Genomic DNA, 27903 nt, shown 5'->3' on the forward strand with positions numbered 1-27903 from the left:
AGCTATGATGAGCTACTCCTGCATAAATGAAAAGTCAACTCAAGTTTACAAAGTGTGAACATCAATGACTGGAGGTGGACATAGCCAAAGAAGACCATGAAGAACTTTAGTTGCAAAGCAACCTCTTCTGTCTATAAATCCCCCAAATAATTATAATAATACTAAATTCCATTTAAACAAAAAAAGCAGATATGGTTTGTCTGTGTCCCCACCCAAATCTCATCCTGAATTATAGTTTCCATAATCCCCATGTATCATCAGAAAGATCCAGTGGGAGATAATTGAATCGTGGGGGTAGTTACTCCCATGCTTCTCTTCTAGTGATAGTGAGTGGGTTCTCATAAGATCTGATGGTTTTATAAGGGGCATTTCCCCCTTTGCTTGGCACTTTTCCTTCCTGCCATCATGTGAAGAAGACAAGTTTGCTTCTCCTTCCACCATGATTATAAGTTTCCTGAGGCCTCCCCAGCCCTGCAGAACTGTGAGTCAATTAAATGTCTTTCCTTTATAAATTACCCTGTCTCAGGTAGTTCTTTATAGCAGTGTGAGAATGGACAAATAGAATAAATTGGCACCACAGAGAGTGGGGTGCTGCTATAAAGATACCTGAAAATGTAGAAGCTACTTTGGATCTGGGTAACAGACAGAGATTGGAAACATTTGGAGGGCTCAGAAGAAGAATAGGAAAATGTTGGGAAGTTTGGAACTTCCTAGAGAGTTGGAGGGCTCAGAAGACAGGAATATGTGGAAAAGTTTGGAACTTCCTAGAGCCTTATTGAATGGCTTTGACCAAAATGCTGACAGTGATATGGACAATGAAGTCCAGGCAGAGGTGGTCTCAGATGGAGATGAGGAACTTTTTGGGAACTGGAGTAAAAGTCACTCTTGCAATGCTTTAGCAAAGAGACTGGTGGCTGTTCTTCCCTGCCCTAGAGATCTGTGGATTGAGAGAGATGAAATGATTTAGGGTATCTGGCAGAAGAAATTTCTAAGCAGCAATGTGTTCAAGATGTGACTTGGGTGCTGTTAAAAGCATTCAGTTTTATGTGTTCATGAAGATATGGTCTTGAATTGGAACTTATGTTTAAAGGGAAACAGCATAAAAGTTCAGAAAATTAATGACCTGAAGATACAACAGAAAATAAAAACCCATTTTCTGAGGAGAAATTTAAGCTGGCTACAGAAATTTGCCTAAGTAACGAGAAGCCAAATGTTAATCACCAAGACAATGGGAAAAAATGTCTCTATGTCAGAGACCTTCACAGTAGCCCTTCTGATCACATACATGGAGGCCTAGGAGGAAAAAGTGGTTTCTTGGGCTGGGCCCAGGACCTCCCTACTGTATGCAGCCTAGGGAATTGGTGCACTGCATCCCAGCCACTCTAGCCAGGGCTAAAAGGGGCCAAGGTATAGCTCAGGCCATGGCTTCAGAGGGTAAAAGCCCTAAACCTTGGCAGATTCCACATGGTATTGAGCCTGCAGGTGCACAGAAGTCAAGAATTGAGGTTTGGGAACCTCTGCCTAGATTTCAGAGGATGTATGGAAATCCCTGGATGTCCAGGCAGAAGACTGCTACAGGGGCAGGGCCCTCATGGAGAACCTCTGATAAGGCAATGCAGAAGGGAAATGTGGTGTTGAAGCCCCCACACAGAGTCCCCACTGGGGTACTGCCTAGAGGACCTGTGAGAAGAGGGCCGCTGTACCCCAGACCCCAGAAGACCACCAACAGCTTCTGCCACATGCCCTGAAAAGCTGCAGACACAATGCCAGCCCATGAAAGCAGCTGGAAAGGAGGGTGTACCCTGCAAAGCCACAGGAACAGACCTACCCAAGGCCATAGGAGCCCACCTCTTGCATCAGTGTGATCTGGATGTAAGACATGGAGTCAAAGTAGATTATGTGGGAATGTCAAGATTTAATTACCACCTCATTGGATTTTGGACTCACAGAGGGCCTGTAGCTCCTTTGTTGTGACCAATTTCTCCCATTTGGAACAGGTGCATTTACCCAATGCTGGTACCTCCGTTGTATCTAGGTAGTAACTAACTTGCTTTTGATTTTACAGGCTCCTAAGCAGAAAGGACTTGCCTTTTCTCAGATGAAACTTCGAACTTGGATTTCTGGGTTAAAGCTAGAATGAGTTAAGACTTTGGGGGACACAGTTGGGAAGGCATGACTATGTTTTGAAATGAGAGGACATGAGATTTTGGAGAGGCCAGAGGTGGAATGATATGGTTTGGCTGTGTCCCCACCCAAATCTGATCTCGAACTGTAGTTCCCATGATCCCCACATGTTGTGAGAGGGACCCGGTGAGAGTAAGTGAATCATGGTGGTGGTTACCCCAATGCCATGCTGCTATTCTCATGATAGTGAGTGAGTTCTCATGAGATCTGATGGTTTTATAAGGGGCCTTTCCCCTTTGCTCAGCACTTCTCCTTCCAGCTTTCATGTGAAGAAGGATATGTTTGCTTCCCCTTCTGTCATAATTGTAGGTTTCCTGAGGCCTCCCCAGTCCTGCAGAACTGTGAGTCAATTAAACCTCTTTCCTTTATAAATTACCCAGTCTTGGGCAGTTCTTTATAGCAGCATGAGAACACACTAATACAAAGACTAAACATTCTAAAAAAAATTCCTTTTATAAAAACAGCTGGACTGAACCCCATAGTCTAAGGACACAGTGGCAGATAAAGGTGTTTTACTCTCACATTTTGCCAAAGCAAATCCCACACAAGTACTCCCTGGGAGAATTTCCTAAAGCCACAACGGAGCCAGTAACACTATTTATGTTCACGTTCATTCATATTGATTTCACTCTTCCTACATTTCTTGGAAGTTCCATCAAGAGGTGAATACTTGAAGACGAGGGTTGAGACCCTGCTTCCTACAAGACCCCATCAATGGCCCTATCTCAACTCCCAGAGGAATGAAAAGACTGTGGATGAAATGTTTCTACAACCTTTTCGGGTTTTTCCTTCTAGCTGTTTTACAATCAAATGGCTATAGAAATCTCACTGCGCTAGCCTCCTTTAAGGTTCCTCGGATGTTACAGGCTTTGAGTCCATAGGAGCAAACTGCTCCTTTCAAATGTGTTTATCTCAAATTCCTTGCAAGGTTGTCCTGAGTACTGTCTGTATCATCCTGCAGAGTCTCCGGGGCCTGTGGATGGCACAGCACTGAGTTACGGCACCTGTCTCTTCTGTACTTGCAACAGAAATTTATGCAACATAAGAACAGTGGGGTCTTCAGGGATACTCACGCAACATTACACAAAGCATGTAAAGGAGGAATGTGAGGTCGAATGTATGCAGGTACAAATGTCAAATCTCCTTTTTTGGGGGAACAAATTAATGTCAATTTCCTCATCTCTACCATAGAGAGGATAGTTCATTGAGGAGTCTGCAGTGAACATTTGTCATGTTTTAGTCACCCAGGTTCTATGCCTGCATCCTGAGAGCTCCCTGAATTATCTGAGGAGGGGTAGTAGTTGTCCCACATTGGTGGTGATCTTGGTGGGAGGGTGAATGCAGGACCCACTTCCAACTGGGTTACTGGAAGAGTTAGGTTGTTTTCTCTTCCTCTGGCACAACCAGGGGGGTGAAAATGTGACTTAAGCTTGCCCAGAGGACATTTTTTTCCTAGAACTCTGAAGTTTGAGCCACTGACAAAGGCTGGACAGATGTTCACAGGAGCATCTAGGGCTGCAGCAGAGGCTTGTTGGTACAGGCACTCCTCGCTACAAAACTCAGTTTAGGCTTCCCAGGTCTAGGGAGCAGTTTTGGGTCCTGCTTGGTTCTGCATCTTCTTCCCAGCCTTTCTACTCATCTCTGGAACTCCCAAGAGCCTGCCAGTTAGCCAGAGTGAATTTTTATTGCTGAGTAGCAATGAACCACCTGTTAGGACATTGTAGGGAGATTACATGAAACCACAGAAAACAGACCCAGTACAAATCCAGGAAAATGGTAGGCACTCACTGTTATTACATTCCTCTCTCTTCCCCTTTCCCTAAGAGGATCAGAGCACTCACATTGTTTGACACATAAATGTGTGTGTAGCCATAAGCCTTGACCAAAAACATCTGACAGCTCCAAAGGAGCCACAGCAATCAACTGAGGGAGAGGGCCTTGAGCTGGAGCCACTGGGGATCAACATCCTGAAAAGAGAATTCATGAAACTGTGTGCAAAGAGGTTGTGCATATGGTTATATGGTGGCGTTTTCACAAACAGGCATTTACTTACATGAATCAATCATACAGGAGACAGAGAGAGAGAGAAGTTTAAATAGTTTATTTAAATGTCTACTTTCCCAAACTACCTAATCAGCTTATCTCCATAATAATGAGTTGGTAGCGATGTAACCAGTGATTCTCAACTCCAGCTGCACATAAGAATCACTGCGAGAGCTTTTTAAAAACCCTGAAACCAGGGAGTCACCCCAGACCAATGTTGGAGTCAGATGGTCCTAATGAACCATTGCTATTGAAAACAACTACCTCGGTGCATCTCAGTTCCTGAGCTCCAATCATGGTGCAAACACCTTAATGTGCTTGCATTTGATTCTGGGTTATTTTCCACACATGGCCTTGAAACCCACACCACTGCTTCACGTAGAGCCTAGCCAAAGATCCTGGTCTGTGACCCAATGCTAAATGGAAAGTAGGTGGGGTGGAGTTATGTGGACAATGACATCCACTCATCCTTCCAATATTTCATGAGTGACTGTGGTGTGTGAGGTATTATACTAGATAATGAAGAAACAGCAGCAAACAGACCAAGTCTTCTGCCTTATGGAGCAGACCTTCTAGTGAATGGAAAACTAAATGATACGTGCAATTTATATAATTTCCAAGAAAAAATTGACAACACAATGTCACCTTAAATCCAAATGCAGAACCTTCCTCTATGCAAGAGGTGAATTTGCTCTATGAATATTTTCTCCCACAACCATAATCTAGTCCAGGATTCTCTAACCAGAGGTTGTTCTGCCTCCTTGGGGATATCTGGCAATATCTGGATATATTTTTCAGTCATCAAATGGGCGGTAGCAGTTAATAGGCATCTAGTAGTTAGAGGCCAGAGATGCTTCTCAACGTCCTACGATGCACAGACTATCCTCACAACAAAATATTATCTGATCGAAATGTCAACAGTATGAGGTTGAGAAACCTACTCTACTCAAACCAACCCTATTCAAACTTAGCCTTGGGGGTTGCCTGACTTCTCCGAGGTCACATGGTGACCTTCTAACAAAACATGGAACAGGGGCAGCACTTAAATATCACAATTCCACTGTTTTTACTTAAAAGCTCCTGCTTCTGAATTGCACCTTGATTCCTGATCAGATATAGAGAAAATGCATTCTTATAGCTGAGAAAAATGGGGCACCAAAAATCTAGACATGACTTAACTCTAAATATTATACAAGTTCTCAGAAGAAAATGCAGATTATCTCAGCCCAGAATTGCCTTCCCTACCTAAGTGAACACAAGCATGTCATGCCCCCACTCATGAAACCTAAATGCTCCCCAACTGCCTGCAGCATGACTCTTTGTAAACTGACTCCCAATTCTTCCAGTCACATTTCACACAACACTCCCTCTTACATCGGAACTTCAATTCTACCTATTTCTTGCACCATTGATTTAGGGCATTGGACAAGTTTCCTCTAAGCCAATTAGCTTCTGGGTTCCTGGTCGGGATCAATACTGCTCTAGGGCTTCATGAGCCATACCAATACCCTTATAATAAATTCTCATTTTTCTTTAAACTGATTCAAATCGTGTTTCTGTAACTTCCCAAAAAAAATGGTGTTAAGAAACACAGTCCTGGGAACTACTGCTTTCAGCTCTAATGTGTACATGGCTTGGAAGTCATCACAATTATTCTTACAAGAAAAAGGAGAAAAACTGAAAAGCACTACATTTTCTTGGACGCATTGGAGAACTGAGGTTGTAGGACAAACTGCCACTCCCAAATGTGGAGAGACAGACACATTCAAGGAAGAAATAAATGATGGTAAAATAATTTTTTTCTTTTTCTTAATTGATCAACATATACTGTTTGTTTAAAGCAGTAACAGTAGTGATGAATCACAGCAATGTCGCAAAGGACAGGAGGGTAACTGGAAAAACTCAGTTGTAAGTTACCTGTGCTACATGGGAAGTATTACAGTGTTATATGAAATTGACTCAGATTAGTTAAAAATGTATATTAAAAGTTTTAGAGAAACAATTAATATTTTAAGTAGAATCAGTACACCAAGAGAGGACAGCAAATGTAATCACATAAAACACTGGAATCAGGTAGAAAAAGGGGTGGATACAAAACAAAGAACACATGAAATTAATAGAAAACAGTTAAAAACATGATCAATATTAATCTAACTATATGAAAAGCATTTAAATATGAACGAACTAACTATACCAATTAAAAGAGAGATATTGTCAAAATAGATTAAAAAACATGATTTGCCTATATAATATTTACCAAAATCCCACTTTAGCTCAAAAGACTTTTACGAGTTAAAAGTAAAGAGATAGAGAAAGGTCATGCTAACGATAATAAATAAAAACTTCAGCATTTACATAAATTCCAGACAAAGCAGATTTTACAAAAAGGAAAATTATCAGGGATAAAGAGGAAGCATTACATAATGACAAATGGGTTAATTATCCAAGAAGTTACAACAATCCTAAACGTGTAGGCATCTAACAAATGCACAACAAAATATATGAGATAATCACTGATAGAACTTGAAGGAGAAATAAACAATCCCCCTATTATAGTTGGGAACTTAACACTCCTCTGTGAGCAACTGATAGATCAAACAGGCAGAAAATCAGTAAGGATGTAGATGACCTGAACCCACTATCAATCAACTTGATCTAATTGACATTTATGGAATATTCCATCCAAAAGAAGCAGAAATACACTTTCTTCTCAAAATCACATGAAACATTTACCAAGAAAGATTACATTCTGTGCCATGTAGCCTTATATTTAAAATAGAAATTATGCAAAGTATTTTCTCAAGCCACAGTAGTAATTAAACTAGAAATCAATACTAGAAAGATAGATGGTAAGTCCAACAGATATTTGTTAATTAAAAACACACTTCTTAATAACATATGAATCAAAGAAGTCTCAAAAAAATTTAAAGTATTTTAAACTAAATTAAAAAGAAAATATAACTTACCCCCAATTTTGAGATGCAGAAAAGCAGTGCTTAGAGAAATATTTATAGCATTAAAAACATATATTAGAAAAGAAAATCTAAAATCAATAACCTAATTTAAATTAATTAGTGTTAAGTGTAGACACCTAAAGAACAAATTATACCTGAATCAAGCAGAAGGAAATTATACAAATTAGAGGAAAAAAAATCAATGAAATTGAAAATAGAAAAACAATAGAGAAAATCTACAAAACCAAAAGTTAATTCTTTGAAAATATCAATAAAATTGATAAAATCCTACTCAGGCTAACAAGGAAAAAGGGAAGACAAAAATTACCAATAACAAAAATGAAAGAAGAGTCATCACTACTGATCCTATATAAATTAAAAGGTAAGTTTTCTTCTTTGAGATATATTGCACACCCTGGTGAATATAGTAGATAATAATGTACTATACATTTTAAATTGCTAAGATATTAAATTTCAAATGTTCTCACCACAAAAATGGTAAATATTTGAGGTGATGAATATGTTAATTAGCTAAGTATTCCACATGGTATTCATAAACCATAATATCACTTTTTACCCATATTTACAACTATAATCTTTCAATTTATAATTAAAAATAAAAATTAAAACAAAAACAAGCAAAACAACTCCTCTCAAAAAATAATAAGAAATACAGCAGCTAACTCTACACCCACAAATTTTATAACTTGGATTTAAGACAGATGGATTCCTTGAAAGGCACAAACTATAACAAAGCTCACACAAGGAGAACATATGTAGCATGAATAGCCCTGTCTATTAAAGAAGAGTAAATTATTAATAACTCCCCCAAAAATGAAATCACCAGGCTCAGATGGATTCACCAGTGAAAATCTACGAACATTTAAGATATAAATAATACCATTTCTACACACTCCCTCCAAGCAAACAGAAGCAGAGGGAAGACGTTCTAACCGTATTACCAAAACCATATGAAGACATTCAAGAAAAAACAAAAGTGCAAACTAATATCTCTCAGTAACATGAGTATTAAAATCCTCAACAAAGCATTAACAAATTGAATCCAACAATATATAAAAAGAATTACACACCACACACAAGTGGAATTTATTCCAGGTATACAAGGCTGATTTAATGTTCAAAAACTAATCAGGAGAATTCATTCACTGCATTCACAGGCGAAAGAAGAAAGATCATATGATTATGTCAACTGGCATAGGAAAGAAACTTTGCCCACTTTTCAATGGGGTTGTTTGTTTTTTCTTGTAAATTTGCCTAAGTTCCTTGTAGATGCTGCATATTAGATCTTTGTCAGATGGATAGATGGCAAAAACTTTCTCCCATTCTGGGTATATACCCAAAGGAATAGAAATCATTCTATTATAAAGATATAAGCATGCGTATGTTCATTGCAGCACTATTCACACTCCTCACAACAGCAAAGACATGGAATCGACCCAAATGCCCATCAATGATAGACTGGATAAAGAAAATGTGGTACATACACACCATGGAATACTATGCAGCCATAATATGAAATGAGAGCATGTCCTTTGCAGGGGCATGGATGGAGTTGGAAGCCATTATCCTTAGCAAACTAACAAAGGAACAGAAAACCAAACACCACATGTTCTCACTTATAAGTGGGAGCTGAACAACGAGAAAACAGGGACACAGAGAAGGGAACAACATTCACTGGGGCCTGTCGGGGGAGGGCGGTGGGGGGAGAGCATTAAGAAACAGAACTAATGCATGCTGGGCTTCATACCTAGGTGATGGGTTGACAGGTGCAGCAAACCACCATGGCACATGTTTACCTATGTAACAAACCTGCACGTCCTGCACATGTACTCTGGAACTTAACAATATATAATTTTAAAACAAACTTGACAAAATGTACAATAAGTTTTGATAAAGAAAAACTCTTAGCAAACTAAGAAGGAAAGAGAACTTTCTCAACTTGATAAAGAACATGAACAAAAAGCCTATAGGTGACGTCATACTGAATGTCGAGAAACTAGATGCTTACTCACTAAGAAGAGGAATGAGGCGCGACAAGCCCTTCTCACCATTCCTATTTTACATTGTACTGGAGCCAAATGAAAGAGCTCTCAATAGCCAGAGTTGGAAAATTTGAGCAACAAAATTCATAAAATAATATTAGATAATTTTAATCTAGTATAAAATAAATATCCAGGTTTTCTCACTAAAATAAGTACATTATTGAATAAATACATAAACGAGGGAAAATAAGCAAATGTTCCCTGCAGCATTCTAAATAACTTAAGCGGCTATATTACCCTCAAGGGGGTGAAGTATCACTTCCCTCTTTACAATTGTGAGCTGGGCATAAGCACTTCCTTCCAAAGCACAGCCTTGGGTGAATGGGAAAAAAGTAACTTTACAGTGGAGAAACCTGACAGACCCAGCCCCAGCCCGGTGCTGGTGAGGTGGGATAGGTGGCCGAGGAAGAGACCACGTCCTCAGGATATGCCAATCTTGGGACCTTATGATCAACAGAATAAACCTCACCATTAGCACCGTAGTCAAGCTCATTCGGGCAGAGCAGTCTTCAGTAGGGAAGTTCCCCTGTACAGAGCATGCGTATTTTGATATTCCCTGTCCTCAGGCAGACTCTTTGCTCATTATAATAGTAAAAAACACACCCCTGGGTGGAGATTTCGGACGCTAATGAGACATGCGCCGTATGAACAAGCTTGTACAGCTACTGCGCATGTGCACCCAGAGGACCTCCCCCAGACATGCTTCCTAGTAACACCTCTTCCCACCCGCTTATGAATAATCATGTAAGGCTCCTATAAACGGAGTCTCCGTAGTGCCCATCTTTGCTGTCATCCTTAGGAGCAGCCTGCGTTGAATCCTCTCTCTGGTGTACTATCTATACTGAACTTAACTTTCAAAATATTTTCTTTTGCAATACATTGCTCTATGGTGCATCTCCTTTGCTGTGTGTCTCGTTTAAATTCTTTTAAACTAAAAAGGCAAGAACTGGGGTCTCACAGCAGCCGTCAGCCCTGGAAGTGAACAGCAACAGTGGCAAGTTGTGTGGGCTCTACGCACCCTCCATGTGATAAACATGGCACTTTGCCTCTGTGGTTTTCCTCCCCCAAACCCATGATCCCAGTGCAATCAGGAGAAAGAGCATCAGACAAATCCCAATTGAAGGACATTCCTCAAAACAGCTGACCAGTAAGTCTCAAAATGGTCAAAGCCACCAAAACCAAAGAAAGTCTAAGAAATGGTCACAGCTACAAGAGTGTTAAAGCAAAATAAATATGGCCTGAGAAGGACTCTATTTCCATGTCTGAGTCCTTGTGGATGAACTGCAACCTAGCTTAATAGGTAGACAAGATTGAAAACCTAACTTCGGAGTATGTGCCTGTAACAGTCGCTGAGTCTTGGCCAATCCCAGTGGCCATACTTCAACCAGTCATAGACTGCTGAGTGTTCAAACTGTGTTCAAATAAGGCAAACACTGAGCTGTAACCAGTCCAGCTGTTTCAGTACCTCACTTCCGATTTCTGTACATCACTTTACTTTTTTGGTCTATAAATGTGTTCTGAGCCAGGCACAGTGGCTCACGCCTGTAATCCCAACACTTTGGGAGGCCGAGGCGGGCGGATTACGAGGTCAGGAGATCGAGACCATCCTGGCTAACACGGTGAAACCCCATCTCTACTAAAAACACAAAAAATTAGCCGGGCGTGGTAATGGGCGCCTGTAGTCCCAGCTACTCTGGACGCTGAGGCAGGAGAATGGCGTGAACCCAGGAGGTGGAGCTTGCAGTGAGCCGAGATGGCGCCACCGCACTCCAGCCTGGGTGACAGAGCAAGACTCCGTCTCAAAAATAATAATAATAATAATAATGTGTTCTGATCACGAGGCACCCCTGGAGTCTCTCCGAATCTGCTGATTCTGGGAGCTGCCTGATTCATGAATCATTCATTGCTCAATTAAACTCCATTGAATTTAATTCAGCTGAAGTTTTTCTTTGAACAGGAGTTCCAGGAGACATGACCCCTATATGTAATGTAGTCTCCTGGATGGGATCCAGGAACAGCCAAGGGGGGCAGTAGATAAAAACTAAGGAAATTTGAATAAAGTATGGACTTTAGCTAATAATCATGTGTTAATATTGGTGAATTGGGACAAATGTAGCACACAAATGTAAGGTGTTAATAAAAGAGGAAACTAGCGGGGACATATGGGAACACTGCAATAAGTTCACAAGTTTTTTGTAAAGTCATATCAGTTCTGAAATTAAAAGCCTGTCTGCCTCTCACTCTTCTATTTCAAGCAGCTCTATCAATCCCCACTAGGTAATAACCTAGTGGTACAGACCACATGTCACTGGACATTGGTATAATTTGAAGACACCAACATCTGTCCTCTTTGTAACAGTGCCCCAGTCTTCACAAGAGGAAAATGCCTCATCTCATGGGATGTGTTCTTAATGAAAGGTAATTCGAGGAACCATTTTACTTCATGGAAGCTGCATCTGGTCCCTCTCCTACCCCTGGCACAGCCAGCTAGTAGACAGGTGATTCAGCAGGGGCTGCGTGGAGGTCTCTGTAGCTTATGTGTGGATACCAGAGGAACTATTGAAGGAATTCACTGAGAGGGTGGGAGAGAGTTACTGAGAGGCTGCTGTGTCCACACGCAGCCACCAACCTCCATCAGACTCTGCATGGCCAAGCTGGGTCCCATGATATCCATCCAGTAAACCCTTTTATTTATTATTTTTCTTAAATTAGCTGGAGTGTGATTTATGGCCTGCAACTTAGACTATCATTGGATACACCTGGGCATATTGTACCTGAAACAGAATAAGAAGAACGCCTATTCTGGGCCAACACAGGTTCAAAGCTGACATCATTCAAGTGAATTAAGCTCACAGGGGCAATCTCAAACCACCATATTCTTTCCTAACAAGCTTTAAATCTTCGGCATATCTGGCTACCCAAACCACCAAAGAATATCCTCTGAGCCTCACCAATGCCAGGCTCACTTCTGCCCCTTGTCAAACACTCGTATTTTATTCTCTTGCTATCTCCTTTCTAAGTCTCACTTTTGCAAGACTATCTCCTTAGTAATGTCTTATTCCAACCTGGTCTTAAAGCCAATCACAGTGCTAGGCATATGGCGCTTGACATAATTCTTGAGCATTTAAAACTGCAGAGACCTCAGCAAAGTGCACATATTTGTTAATAATCAGCAATTCATTCATTCATTCAAGAAATTTAAGGATGTCCCTGCCTTTAAGAACAGCCCCTTCTCTGAGCTTGTTCCACTGTTCTAGGCCCCCCCCCGGCTGACTGTTCTGGGCTGTTAGGTAACCAAGGGAATGCTATGCCTATACTGGGTTCCAGCCTTCCATTCGGAGCTGAAGACCAGAGCTCTTTGGAAACGGACTCCCTGTGGCAAAAAGCAATGAAAGAATAACTGGTAAGGGGGTGAAAGAAGAGCCCCAGTTCTTATCTTCCTCCAGGCCCATGGCGGGTAAGTAGAGACTGGGATGCATCTGAGCCTCGCTCTCAGTGGGGGAGGGACACAGGAGGATGTGTGGCTAGAAAAATATAGAAGAAAGGGTTCCAGTGCTGTGGGATGCTTCAGTTGTTCACTTGAAGGAAAACGTTTTCTGGGATTGAATGAGATCGTTAGATGTCTCAGGAATGAAAGAAAGCATTTTGCTTTTCTTTTCCCACAGATGTCACCTTCGGAAGATAGAAGTGGCAGGATAGAACAGAGGTTGTAAGATGACAAACAGCCCCACCTGGGTTTTCTTGTTCTTAAAGAGTGAAACACACACGCACATATACACGCATACAAATACACACAGAGAAAGAAGCTAACTCCTGTGCTTCAGCTGTCACATGCCCCTGACTGCCCCTGAGATCACAGGCCCGCCGCCGGGGAGGTGTACAGTGGGTGGTCAGTCGCTATCAACAAAGAACTCAAACTGCAGCTGCTGCATCAGTCCATGAATTGCAAATGTGCATGATGCATATCTGCAAATGACCCTCCCATTGGTGGCAGTCAGTCTTGTCCCCTCTCACTCTGGTCATCCTTGACTGGCCATGGATGTACGACTGGTACCTGACCTATAAAACAGGAGCCCAACACTGGGCCATGCTAGTAGTTTCAACACAGAGTCTAGAAACACAGTCACAATTTTGAGAAAAGTGCCCAAGGATACTAGGCTGGATCCTTGAGGGTTATTTATAGCAGATGGCCAGAGAGAACAGACGCACGCCAATTCCAAATATTTGGAAGCTATGCTAAATTAGCGTCAAATTGACTTCATTTAAAAAGATATACAGTTTTATTATTTTCTAATTATAGGGATTCAAGCTAAAGGATAATAATCTTGCCTGGTCCAAGTTAACCTCCAGCTGTTTACATAAACACATGAGACTCATCCATAATCAGAGCGTTTTAAGTATGCAGCAAGCACGTTATTAATGCAACCTCTTAAAGAAACAGTGCAGCATCGTACCGAGGTAAACTCACATTCATGAAACATTTCCTTCATTGTTGTCTCATCTGTAAAACTGATTTTTTAAATTGAGTTGACATTTCTAATTGATGGGCTCTGAACAAATATACTTTTGCTGTACTTCCCAAATTTTCCAAACTTTGACCTGTGAGTGGAGCCACCAAATTTAGAAGCTTCAAATGCATTTGCTTGTGAATTTGCCAAGACTTGGAGGCTCATATTGTGCAGCCACACATAGTGAATTTCTCTTGGTTTTGTTACAGATTGCCAAAGATAAAAGCCACCCTTGGACCCTAATGGATAGGTTTAGTGTGTGATAAAGTCATGAGACACAAAGCTTTTTGTGAAATTCGATGCTACACACACACACATACACGCACACGCACACACACACACAAACACACACAGGCTGCATGTGGCTCTCATCTCCTGAGAGTCAAAGCTTCAGGGGATTGCAGTGTTTAATCCTGCGTTCAGAAAATCAAGTCAGTCGTTGGCGGACCTAAAAAATGGCAGACAGTATGAAACGGTGTAAGATCAAAGCTCCCCTATTGAAACCTTTTGTTTCTACCACCAAAATATTTCTCTACATAAGCAGCCATCCTCACAAAGAATACTAGGTAAGACTGCTGAACCCAGAAAAGTAAAACACAAAGCTAGCAGACCTCATTGAGGACCTGTGGCCAGCTGGATCTAGATCCGATTTCCAGAAGGACGGAAGAGAACGCTAATGAAGGCTCGGCGACCACAGATATGTTCCTGTGCCCTAAATCCCTGCGGCTAATCCGCCAATGGCACATCGAACCAGGCCAAAGGTTTTTACCTTCCAGGACTTAGCCAAGTTCAGTCATTAGATGCATGTCCATTAGGTTCTGTTTCTTTAGTTAAAATAAAAAAGGCATTTCTAATACTAGGTCACAATCAAATAAACTTAAATGTGCAAGGTAGAATCAAAACGGTGATTTATTTTCTCAAACTCATCCACCCTTTAAATATAAAGGAAAAAAGGAGAGGGGAGAGGGGAAGGGAGGGGAAGGGAGGGGGGAGGGGAGGAGAAAGGGGAGGGGAGGGGATGGGAGAGGGGAGGGGAGGGGAGGGGAAGGGAGGGGGGAGGAGAAAGGGGAGGGGAGGGGAGGGGAGGGGAGAGGGGAGGGGAGGGGAGGGGGGAGGGGAGAGGGGAGGGGAGGGGAGGGGAGGGGGGAGGGGAGGGGAGGGGAGGGGGGAGGGGAGGGGAGGGGAGGGGGGAGGGGAGGGGAGGGGAGGGGAGGGGGGAGGGGAGGGGAGGGGAGGGGAGAGGGGAGGGGGGAGGGGGGAGGGGAGGGGAGGGGAGGGGAGGGGAGGGGAGGGGGGAGGGGAGAGGGGAGGGGGTAGGGGGGAGGGGAGAGGGGAGGGGGGAGGGGAGAGGGGAGGGGGGAGGGGGGAGGGGAGAGGGGAGGGGGGAGGGGAGAGGGGAGGGGGGAGGGGAGAGGGGAGGGGAGAAGGGGGGAGGGGAGGAGAGGGGAGAGGGGAGGGGAGGAGAGGGGAGGGGAGGAGAGGGGAGGGGAGGGGAGGGGAGAGGAGGGGAGGGGAGGAGAGGGGAGGGGAGGGGAGGGGAGAGGAGGGGAGGGGAGGAGAGGGGAGGGGAGGAGAGGGGAGGGGAGGGGAGAGGGGAGGGGAGGGGAGGGGAGAGGGGAGGGGAGGGGAGGGGGGAGGGGAGAGGGGAGGGGAGGGGAGGGGGGAGGGGAGAGGGGAGGGGAGAGGGGAGGGGAGAGGGGAGGGGAGAGGGGAGGGGAGAGGGGAGGGGGAGGGAGAAAGAGAGAGGGAGAGAGAGGGAGAAAGAAAAGAATAGAAAGAAGAAAAGAAAAGCTAGAAAAAGCAGCCATAAATCCCCTATCAAGGGGGAAAGACAGCTGGTTATTATTGGATGAAGTTTATAAGCCCACATATGAAATATGTCTTACATACAGTTACACTCCTAATTTCAGGAGCCATAACACACATTTTATTACATTGCACATCAGGTCAAATTGTTGAGTTATGTAGCAGTGCTAGGACATTTTTAATAACCCCAAAAACGTTTCTACTAAACAGCTGTTATAATCAAACTTGCCTGTGTTGAAAATAAAACTAAAACTATATAATGAAAATACAAACAAGCCTAGACAAGTAGCCTCTCTCATACATTATATTCCAAAGTGAAAACCAGCCCATATTTATTCTAAAGTACACAGAGCTTATTTTCAATGTCTTATCTTTGGTATATTCTTATATAAGAAACTCAACAAATTCTACTGTATATTCTTCACACATTATGCTCATTTATTTTTTTGAACACTAAGTTCTATTTCCAGGGAGAAACAAAATGATAACTTTGAGGTTGGTACCATATTATACTTAGAACTCACATATCTGGAATAGATTTTGAGTTGGCAAAACCGTGTTCCCTGTCCTTTCTGACAACTGTTGCCATTTCATTTGCAGTCTCATTTCAGCTGTGAGGCATTTAACTCTCCAATTTTGAAAAGGCTTCTTGGATAATTTTAGCATTCCCAAAACTTGCTGATAATACCCTAAGCTAAGGGAAAAGGCGTACCATCAGCAGCCCCCTGGCTGCCCTATCGATGGCTTGGAAAATCTATTAAGACGAATATTCTCACAACCAAATTGCCAACCCGGAAAGATCAGACTGGTCTCTGTATTCTACGGTGCAGGTGGAGTCTGTAAAAATGGGAAGTAGGCCCGCCCTACTTCGGGGAGCGGTAACACAGCTTTTCTGGTCAAACAGCTTCTCCAAAACACCACCTGATCGACGGGCGGGTACAGACAGACATCGGGAAACGACTCACCTCAATGTGAAGCGATCTTCAGTGGAATTTCTGGAGATGGAAACAGGGAAAGTCAGCACGTCCCCCTTCCTCACGGTCTTTGGTATGTAGTGGATGGCCACGCTGCTGTCCAGACGCAGTTCTCTCAGGGAAGGTTTCCTGTGTGTCTGATAAAGGAAGACGCTCCCGATCCTCTGCAAGGGGGGCCCGGACTCATCGATGTCACCGTGGCCTGTCCGGATCCCGCTGCTTTTCCTCGCATCCTCCCTGACGCAGTCCCCTCTGTCACCCCCTGGGTGCACGGTGTAGTAGAGCTCCACGGGGGTCCCCTCCGGCTGGTCCACGGACTTCTTCCTCCCGGCGACCACCGTGGGGGGGCTGAACCAGCTGGACAGGAGCCCCAGCTCGGCCACGCACAGCCCCAGGTCCCCCTTCAGCCGGCAGCTGCCCCGCACCTCTCTGGTCTCTCGGAAAGCAAAGACCCTCAGGCAGGGCAGCTTCTCCCCGGCGCTGCGGTCGTCCCAGTCTCTGCCCACGATGTGGAACAGAACCTGCACTTTGGGCCGGCTCAGGTAGACTTTGTCCCGCAGGATGTGGGCTTTTAGTTTCCAGTTAAGAGAAAATTTGTTGGTGAATCCAAATGGGTTGGAAGGTAGCATTAAATCCTGGGGCACCACTTGCTCGATGGAGAAAGGCCCGTAGCTGGCGTTGAGAACAGGCAGCCTCCTGGATTTGTAAATCAGAAATGACTCCACCCGGGACTGCAGGCTGGAGTTCCTCATGATATCCTGGTTGGCCTCCTTCAGGAAGAAGGAGACGTCCGCGTTGTTGATGTGGTAGGTCACGGGGAGGTAGGTGGGCAGCAAGGAAAACCTCTGAATGCTCTCAAGGATCCCTCGACCTTCCGTCACTGTTGGGGGAGGGAATCACAGCGCAGGTGTTAGTAATGCTAAGGTCCTGTTACCAGCATTTCAGACATCTGCGGGCCCCTTGATAACAGAGGACCGGTCTTCATGCCAATTATGCAATTCCTTACCCAAACCTCTTAATCCAATCTACTCGCTTCATATGATTTGTTTCAGAAGAAATAAATGCCACCAACCTAAGTAGAAAACCAATATCATTTAACCTATAAAAAAGTTGAGCATGCAAATAAATACAATTCAAAAAAAGCTCTAAAATTTCAACTCGTGGTAATGGTGTTTTTATGGGGTTATGGTAAAGACTTGCTCTTTTTTTGATAAAAGGAGAGATTAGCAACTGTTAGAAAGCTGTCACAGACAAGCTAGCATCGACGGAGAGGCACCGTCCCATTGACTCAACACAGACTTGAGAATGGAAACAGGAATGACTTTCTCAACACATGGATTGATGCCACGTCCACATTCCACCTGATACATATTCTTTTGTGTTCCACCCATACGCACGTTCTGCATTTAAGGACATGTCCAATGGGAAATGCTAACAGACTTGGGGCAAAAATAGATGCAGATTCACAATCATAAATCACACGGACAGTGTACACCCACCCCCAGTTGGAGTTAAGGGGAGAGATGCAGAGAAAAGACCTTGGAAGGATATACTGGGAGGGGACCTCTAGAAATAGATGAGATGATGTGACCACAACACCAATGTGTCAGGGCCGGGTGTACAAAGCACATGCTCCAAGTCATCTGTGAAACACTGGACCCTAGAACCTAAGAAGCAAGGGAAGGGCAGCACCTCGCTTCCATCCCAGCCACATCCTGTGGACACTACGTTATCACCAACGAGCAAAATCCATTGTTCATTTTTCCGCACTGAACGTATCTCTCCCTCAAGGGGAGAAAAATCCAAAATGTTATTTTTACAAGTTGCCTTACATTCTGTAAAAAACAAATGCAGGCAGAGCAATTGCATAATCCAAAGAACCAATTTAAGGAGTTTCAGAAATGTAAACTATTGGCTGGGAACACTGACTTTCTAGGCAAAGCTCCACAAAAGTTACGCTGAAGCCCTTCTCATCAGTCACCATGTCATTATCTTTGATTACTCGGACACTCATGGCGCCACCTTTCTCAAAGGCCCACGTAAACACACATTTGGAAGCATGAAGCCTACCCGAGTCAGGACCCTTCTTGGCAGTCATCTGCCAGCAGCTGAGAGAGCCAAGAGCTCGGAGGCAGGGGTCCTCCTCCTGGCTTTGCGAGACAATGAGCAGGTCACTGACCCTCGTTGCTTCCCGTGGACCCATTGGTAGCACGAGGCAGCTGACTGGAGCACTGTAGCCTCAGCCCAGCTGTGATACCACAGGGTGTCAGGCTGCATCCAATTCAACTTCTAGACAAGAAGTTCAACGCATGTATTCAAACTGAGTTTACAGAAAGCCCTGGACGAAAAAATCTCTCCAATCAACGGCATGACCAAACTCAGAGCGGGCTGAGCTTCCATATAAACAACGAAGGCTTGTCTTGGGTTGAATCATTTGAGACTGCTTATAAGCGAGCAGTCTGCATCCACCCAAAGGACAATTTCCTAGGGTTCAATGTCATAAATATGGATTGTTTTCAAAAATCAAAATATCATAGACATAAAAAGGGACTCCATGCCTTAAAAAGATGACATGTTTTAACTTTATGGAAATAACTCCTGATTTTCTCTCTAAACTTGTATCTTCACATGTGAGTTATAGTAAAAACAAGAAGAGACAGAATATTTCATCCCCTCTCTGGGTACCCTCTTCTCATTTGCCTAGCCACAGTTCTGTGACCTCTCTGGCTGCATTCTCAAAGTCACCTTGCTGGGATCCTTTCCTTTACTGTATGACTCTGGCTTATGGTCTCCATCTGGGTTTTTCTGTAGCATCCCCAACTTCCTGCATCAAAACACGTTTATGCTTTGCTGTAATTCTCTATGCAGTGCAGTGTGTGATATGCCAGGGAGCAGAAATGACAGGCAGGGCTTTTTTCTCCGCTGTATTCACAGTCTTTAAGAGAGTGCCTGGTAAATGTCAGTTCTCAATAAATATTTGATAAACACGTGAATGAATGAATCAACAAGTGGACTATGTTTTTTATGTGACAAAGAGCAGATTCTGTTTTTACACCGTTATTCACTGTCCTCTTCGCTTCCATCACTGTAATCAGAATCCTGGATCCTTTTATCCCACTAAGAGCTCTGTGTAATCCTGGTGATATGGGACTAAGGCAGATGGGCCTCTCTGTGTAATGAGACTCTTGTAAGACCTACATCAATTGATACAGTGTCCCCTGTTGTTAAAAACACATCTTGGCACCACTCAGAACAAGTACCTTGAGCTGCCTCAGCACTCTTTTGCCATTCGTGCTAGAAACAGCCAAAGCCAGACAACCAAATTACAGATGGTTAAACGTTAATGCCAGACACCAAGACTCCGTGAACTTCCCTGTTGAACATCTGACCCCAACTACTTGAGGACATGAAACCTAATTGTGCAGCTAATTACACATTCCAAGGGCAATGACACTGGGTCCTCTGATTTTATTCAGGAAAGCAATAAGGCAATCAGGGGTCACCGTGAACATCATTTGAAGGGAAGTAACTTCTTAGCTTTATTCCACAAATGGTCTATTGGTCATTTTGCCTGGTATCTGACCTAAATGTTTATTGCTTAAAATTGCTCCATTTTGACCTAAAGCTAGTGTCACTTCTTTTTTTTTTTTTTAACTAATACTACAAAAATAATGCCAATTATGGTCCACGATGCACAGAATGCACAAAGTAAAACTCATTATCCTCTCATCCTTATAGGAGTGGTTACCATCACTAAAGGACACGATTTTTATTTAACATAAAAATTAGCAAAGTGTTAAATTACGAAGAAGCTCTACACAGTAAATCTCAGTTAATCATTCGCTAAGGACAAAAATTCCTTTTTGATTGGGCTCCATGGCTGTCATTCTTACTTGAGGGAGAGTGACATGTTCACGTCTTGAAGCAACTCAGTGGTCTGGGAGAGATTTTGTATTAATTTTAACATTTTTGAAAGGATCATTTTTCCCTGAATAATACTTTTTTAAAAAACATGGGAAGGAGGCAATTTGAGCACAAGACTCTCAATTTTCCCCTATGTGGACTCAAAAGCAATAACTAATCGAATATGGTAATAGGCAAAAAAAAAAAAAAAAAAAAAATCTACATCCATGCAGAAAATTAGGTACAACCTGCATGCCGTGGACTGCAAGAATTACTGGGACTCACAAGGGACTCAAATACCTCACACAGAAAACAGAATGATTAGGGCAGCCAGATAAAACGCAAACACCTAATTATGTTTTGACTTCCAGTAAATAGAAATATTCCATAAGGCATGCTTATAATTAAAAATAAATATTTTTAAATGGTGTTTTTCTGAAATTCAAATGTAGCTTGGCATCTTGTGTTTTATTTCCCAAATCTGGCAATCCTCAGCATGGTATTGTCATAGAAAGAAAATAGTTGTCAGCTGAGTGGATATCTGTAAGATATCTGATATCTAGGCAGCTGACAAATCTACCCTGATATCTGAAAGAGCAAAGGCCATGGGCCATGTAGGTGCTCCCGCACCTGACAATATTCCCAGTGCTGGGAGCCAACCAGATTTGCCATCAGCTGAATCAGAGACCCAAGCGTAGGGGGCACTGTGCTGCACAGAAAGCCCTAAAACATCAAGGCGTCTTGCTGACGTTGTTCTTCCCTAACAGAGACAGTGATGGGGGCAGGAGGTCTGACATAGCCACACTGTGCTCCTGGAATGAGTCCAAACCTAAAACCACTTACAGGAAACCAGTGCCCATGCGGCCCCTTCACCCAACTCACGAAAGGCACCTTGGACCAAGGGATCTCCCCCGCTGGGCACGTCAACACGCCGGAGCATCCTCACCGTCCCCCCGGGGATGCCGGGTCATATGGTAACATGCAACGCCAATGCAAACAAGGCTGCCCCCGGTGAAGGATATGTAAATAAGCAAAAACAGAAGGAGAACAGGAACTACCAATAAAAGCTGCAGAGTAACAAAGGAAATTCAGAAAGACATTCAAGAAGTAGAGGAATAACATACCTTTGAAGAGTATTTACCAAAGAATATTGAAGTACGTTTTATACAAAATGACTTTGGAGCTCACAATCATGAAGAAAAGCAGAGCCTTTGTTGTTTTGTAATGAAATAAGACTGAGACGGAAGAAGATCCTGCAGTATTAAAAGCAAGGAATTTAAAATGGTTTCAGATGCAATAACACAGATTTGAAAAATGCAGAAAATTGAATTTATCATATGAGAAAGGGAGCTTTTGAAGCTTTCCCTACAGCTAAATAGAAAAGGCAAAGAAATGGAAATGATCAGTTAGAGGCTGTAACCACGTGAGACGCACATTAGAGGTTTAATATTCAGATGATGGAGCTCCTACTGAAGACAGCAGGAAAATGCAAAAGCAGCAGCATTAAAAGGCAAAAAAAGAAAAGAAAACATTCCTGGGTTTATGTACATATACATATTCGAAGTAGATCATTATATTTCACTGATTCCAGAGAAATCCGAAAACACCACCTTTTAGGTATTTGTAAAAGACACAGTCGCATCAAGGGTAAAAAGTAACTCTATAAGCATTTATTTAAAAGTAAAATTTTAAAAACTAAAAAAAAATCAGATTGTCTTCATTTGCATTCACTGTACAAAATTAGATATTAAAAAATAATGATAAATATTCAAAGAAATATGATGAAGGATGTTCTAACTGAACAATTGTCTAATTGAACAATTATTTGCCCTGAGGATTTTTCTGGTAATTGTGAGGGCAACAGAAAGAAACAAATGTATACCATATCTTCCGCTGCTGAAAAGATCACTGAAGCATATTATCCGGGACACCAGAAGGTTAATCAAAGTGCAGTACTCAAGAATAGGAAAATCATGTTAAATGAGAACCAGATGAGCACTGAACACATTTACATGTAGAATACATTCAGATAGAGAGCTTCAAATACAGGCAAAGCCCCACACATTGAAAATAGTAATAAAAAATGCAGAATCCAAACACTATAAGTAATTTAAAATTTATAAACTTAAAAATGTGAATAGACTTAGAGAACAAAAGAAAGTTATAGTGGACTAAATTTGTATCTTCATAAGAGATATCAGTAGATACGGCTTAGTTTAGTCAATGATAACCAAATAAAAATATGTCCAACTATACTTTTCTGATAACTTAGATTTTGGTTTTTATACTTATAGATTAGTGGAAAGAACTGAGGAGAGAGCACAGAAACAGTTTACTGAATAATCTATTGAATGCACAAACAAGAAAAATAGAAAACAAAATATGACAGAACAAATTTATTACTTATGATATCATATGTAAGTGGCATAGATTATTCCGTTAAAAGACTAAGACTCTCGAGCTGGCTCACAAGTTAAAAGAAAAAAAAGTTAAGCTAGAAATTGTCTCCAAGAGAACTCAAATAAGTTGACTGAGGTATTTTAAACGTAAATAAATAAATAAACAACAAAAAGAATAGGCATAGATATTCTACAGAGAAAGAAAACTGGGGTCACAACTTTAATACAGAAAAAAGTTGAATTCAAGATAAAAATAAGTAACTGAATTAAAGGTCTTAATTTTAATAAAAGACACAATTCACAATGCATAAATAGTTGTAGATATTTTATGCAAGTATATACAGCCTGCAAATTAATGTGACAAAATCTCTTAAAATTACAAGTATAAATTGATAGTAACTAAAATTTGCTTAAATGTGACATACCTCCTTTTCCAGTCTCTGATTTATGAAGTATAGAAAAGTAAATAATGACATGAAGATATAAATAACTAATGCTATTATAATCTCTATGGAGAATACCCTCACTTAAAGTGTTCATGAGACCTTCCCATAAACTAATCACATATAAGGCTACAAGGAGACAATAATAATAAAAAATTACAGAAATAATTTAAATTATATTCCATGATCATATACACTAGAATATAAATTCATAACAACAGCAAAATAGAAACACTGCTATTTACTTGGGAGGAGAAACCCAACTACTTAACAGTTCTTGAATCAAAATCAAAATAAAACTTTCCATTATACTATATTTACAAGCTACTGATAATGGCAATACTACTACCCATCAAAACATATGTGAAGCAGCCAAAGATGTAGTCAAAAGCAAATTCATAATCTTCAATAGTATCATTATTAAACCAAATAAAATTGATCAACTAAACACACAAAATGAGAAGCCCAAAACAAAATCTAAATGAAGAGCTCTAAAGAAGTATTAATAAAAACAGAAGTAGGAAAATAACAATGCAAGACAACAAAATTGAGAATTAAATCAAAGAGGTGTTGCATTAGGAAAAAAATATATATATATTATATATATGTATAACATTGTAATATAATACATAATAGTATTATATATATGTATACAATACATATATATGTATATAATATATATCTATATATGTGCTAGATTGTTAAAAATGAATAAATCATACATTTATAATAATAGATTGTTAAAAATGAACAAATCATGCATTTATATAGTCTCTCATACAAAAATTTCCATAAAATAAACAAAAAGGAAGGGAAAGGAAAAGCTTGTGTAATTCTAGAAAGCAAGTAAAAGTTAAAATCCAAAGATTGGTATGAAATTCTAAAAGACATACAGCAGCAGAGAGGGGCTATTTGGTAACTGCACTCTCAATTTTTCTATAGAATATCTTATTTTTGTCTGCTTTGTCAGTTTCTGAGAAAAAGAATGTGTTGAAGTTGTCTCCAATACTCTTGGAAAAGTAAAGTTCTTGTATTTTAAACAATTGACTCACATATGTCGTCAATATGTTCAACAGTACACAAGTATCTTCACCATTATATTTGGAGACCATGAAGGTATCTTAAAAGCAAGATACATTTCTGTCTTTATCAATTCATGGTATCATTCCCAACACAGATATTTGTGCTGGACGCAGTGCTGGGTGCAGGGGAAACAGAATTCAACAGGAAGAGCCAGATCGCTATCCTCATGAGGCTGGCACTGGAGTGAGGGGGACTGATTAAATATCAAGAAAGAAATACCTGTCATATAATTTCATAAAACCGTAAGTATGAAATAAAACAGGGCCAGGCGCGGTGGCTCACACCTGTAATCCCAGCACTTTGGGAGGCCAAGGCAGGCAGATAACTTGAGGTCCAGAGTTCGAGACCATCTTGGCCAACATGGCGAAAGCCTGTCTCTACTAAAAACACAAAGATCAGCTGGGCGTAGTGGAATGCACCTGTAATCCCAGCTAGTCAGGAGGCTGAGGTGGGAGAATCGCTTGAACCCAGGAGGCAGAGATTGCAGTGAGCTGAGATCGCACCAGTGCACTCCAGCTCGGATGACAGAGCAAGACCTCATCTCAAAAACAGAAAAAAGAAAAAGAAAACAGGATGAGGGGATAAAAAGTTATCTAGCCAATCAAATAAGCTGAAGACCAACTTGAGACAGGAAGAGGAGAGTGACACGTTCCCAAACACACTAATCCTATTTAGCCTTTGTGAGTCCTGACCCTTCACCAGCTAAATACAAAGCCTGGAAATTAAAGTGGAAACCACGCACCCTCCGTGAGGGATTCTCAACCTCAGCACCGCTGAAGACCAGCCTTGGTCGTGGGGGCGTCCTGTGCCTTGCTGAATGCTTATCAGCCTCCCTGACCTCTGCCTAGGTGCCAGCAGCTGCCACCCCCAGCCCAGCTGTCACCACCACAAATGTCTCCAGACCTTGCCAAGTGTCCACTCCAGGTAGAGGCTCAGGTAAAAAACACACAGTGCACTCATTTAACTAGGAATTCCAGAAAAAAAATATGAATGCTTTGTAGTGTATGTCCCCAATATTCCAGAGAACATTATTTTTTATCTAAAAATCACATTTTACGGGACACCATGTACTTTTATTTGCTACATCTGGCAACCCAACTTAGGGAGAAAAGCACTCCTGTTGCAGAGCTGGTGCTGCAGCTTTACAGTTGAGGAGACAGCACATACCTAGATGGCACATCATGGATAAGATATTTACAGTTGAGGAGACGGCACATACCTAGATGGCACATCATGGGTAAGATATTTACAGTTGAGACGGCACATACCTAGATGGCACATCACGGGTAAGATATTTACAGTTGAGGAGACGGCACATACCTAGATGGCACATCATGGGTAAGATATTTACAGTTGAGGAGACGGCACATACCTAGATGGCACATCACGGGTAAGATATTTACAGTTGAGGAGACGGCACATACCTAGATGGCACATCATGGGTAAGATATTTACAGTTGAGACGGCACATACCTAGATGGCACATCATGGGTAAGATATTTACAGTTGAGGAGACGGCACATACCTAGATGGCACATCATGGGTAAGATATTTACAGTTGAGGAGACGGCACATACCTAGATGGCACATCATGGATAAGATATTTACAGTTGAGGAGACGGCACATACCTAGGTGGCACATCATGGATAAGATATTTACAGTTGAGGAGACGGCACATACCTAGATGGCACATCATGGATAAGATATTTACAGTTGAGGAGACGGCACATACCTAGATGGCACATCATGGATAAGATATTTACAGTTGAGGAGACGGCACATACCTAGATGGCACATCATGGATAAGATATTTACAGTTGAGGAGACGGCACATACCTAGATGGCACATCATGGGTAAGATATTTACAGTTGAGGAGACGGCACATACCTAGATGGCACATCATAGATAAGATATTGAAAAACCACATCACATGTCCTAACCATGCAGATTAGACAGGGAATGACTGTATCAGAACTTCCAGAGTGAGTGTGGAAGACCCACTCAGATGAGACCGTGGAGATCGGGCGGTATTACACCAGACTCTCAAGACAGAAATAAAAGGCAAGCCAAGCTCGGAGTGACACATTTTTTCCTTACAAATCGACCAAGAGTTTTTTAATAGCGATGGACCACGCTGCTGCAAGTTTCACAACAGCAACGCTCTCATATGGAACTCAAGAAGAATCATGGTCAGAGTCAAATTTCTGGGAGATGATTTGACAATAACTAAAAGAGGCTTGAAATGTCCTGTCTCTCTGCCCCATTCATTGTATATCTAAGAATCTATTGTGAGGAAATACAGAAATACTCTGAAAAATTTATAAGAATGTTGAGTACAGTGCCAGCCATAAAGTTGAAAAATCAGCTACAAACTATAGATCCAAAGAAAGGATATGTAACTATTTATTAGAATAGACAAGGAAACCTATTTCTTGGTAGAAAATAAACTACAATTTTTGTCTTATAAGACTGTAAAAAACTCTGTTCAGCTTCCTCTTAACTACCACCTTCTCAGATTCTGAATTTCTTTGCCTCGCACCAAAGAAGTAGAAACAAAATGTTCCCCAAGGAAAACATTTCAGAATGTTGGATTCACCAGAGTGTGCCTCCTTCCTCCTGACGTCTTGGCTTTTTAATATCCTGTGTGCCTCCAAAGCTCTCTAATGCCTTTAATGCATGTTTTTTTGTTGTCGTATTCTTCAGCTTTTCTACTTGTTCTCAGTGGGAGGTTTGACCTAGTGGCCTGAAGCAGATATCACATAAATTATTATTGACTGAAAAAAGAAAGAGGATGTTTAGCTTATAACACAAAAAATGTATATAATATTTCATGGAATCTCAGATCTGATTAATTTTAAAGTAAAACATTATTTTATGTACCACTAAGAGGCTGAGCTATGACACAAGAATTGTAATCTCTTAGAATTTTTACTTTATACTCATAGAAAATTTATTTTAAAAGCATTTACATATAGAAGTGCTGAAGACATGAACATTTATGACCAGCCCTAGCAACTGAACTGAATCCCAAATAATTTCAGGACAAAAGACATGTGAAAACACCATAAATTTTAAGACATATTCTAATTTCAGAGATAGCACGTATGAAAAGAAAGTCTCAGAATCAATGAAATGTATACAGTATACCCACATAAAGGAAAAACCGAAGAGAAGTATAGCAACCATGAATAATAGTTGTATCTGCCTGGTGGGATTTGGGGTGTTAATTTTCTTCCTAAGTGTTGTGTTTTCCTTTAAATTTTCCCATTATCGCTAATGGTCATTATTAATTTTTATTTATTTATTTTTGAGACAGAATCTTGCTGTGTCACCCAGGCTGGAGGGCAATGGTGCAATCTCGGCTCACTGCAACCTCCCCCCTCCCGTGTTCAAGTGATTCTCCTGCCTCAGCCTCCCAAGTAGCTGGGATTACAGGTGCCTGCCACCACACCTGGCTAATTTTTTGTATGTTTAGTAGAGACGGGGTTTTGCCATGTTGGCCAGGCTGGTCTGGAACTCCCGACCTCGGGTGATCCACCCA

General features: G+C 41.6%; 1 protein-coding gene across 3 annotated transcripts in view; it reads right to left on the bottom strand.

The window, feature by feature from the left end:
* Positions 1-27903, bottom strand: part of TMEM132D (transmembrane protein 132D) — an 835610-nt gene that overhangs the window by 612164 nt on the left and 195543 nt on the right. For all 3 annotated transcript variants that reach the window (XM_055237230.2, XM_063615226.1, XM_063615225.1), the window contains exon 2: positions 16524-17412. In XM_055237230.2, the coding sequence (XP_055093205.1) occupies positions 16524-17412 (889 nt within the window). The remainder of the gene's footprint in view (positions 1-16523; positions 17413-27903) is intronic.

Source organism: Symphalangus syndactylus, chromosome 13, assembly GCF_028878055.3.
Source record: "Symphalangus syndactylus isolate Jambi chromosome 13, NHGRI_mSymSyn1-v2.1_pri, whole genome shotgun sequence".
Taxonomy (NCBI): domain Eukaryota; kingdom Metazoa; phylum Chordata; class Mammalia; order Primates; family Hylobatidae; genus Symphalangus; species Symphalangus syndactylus.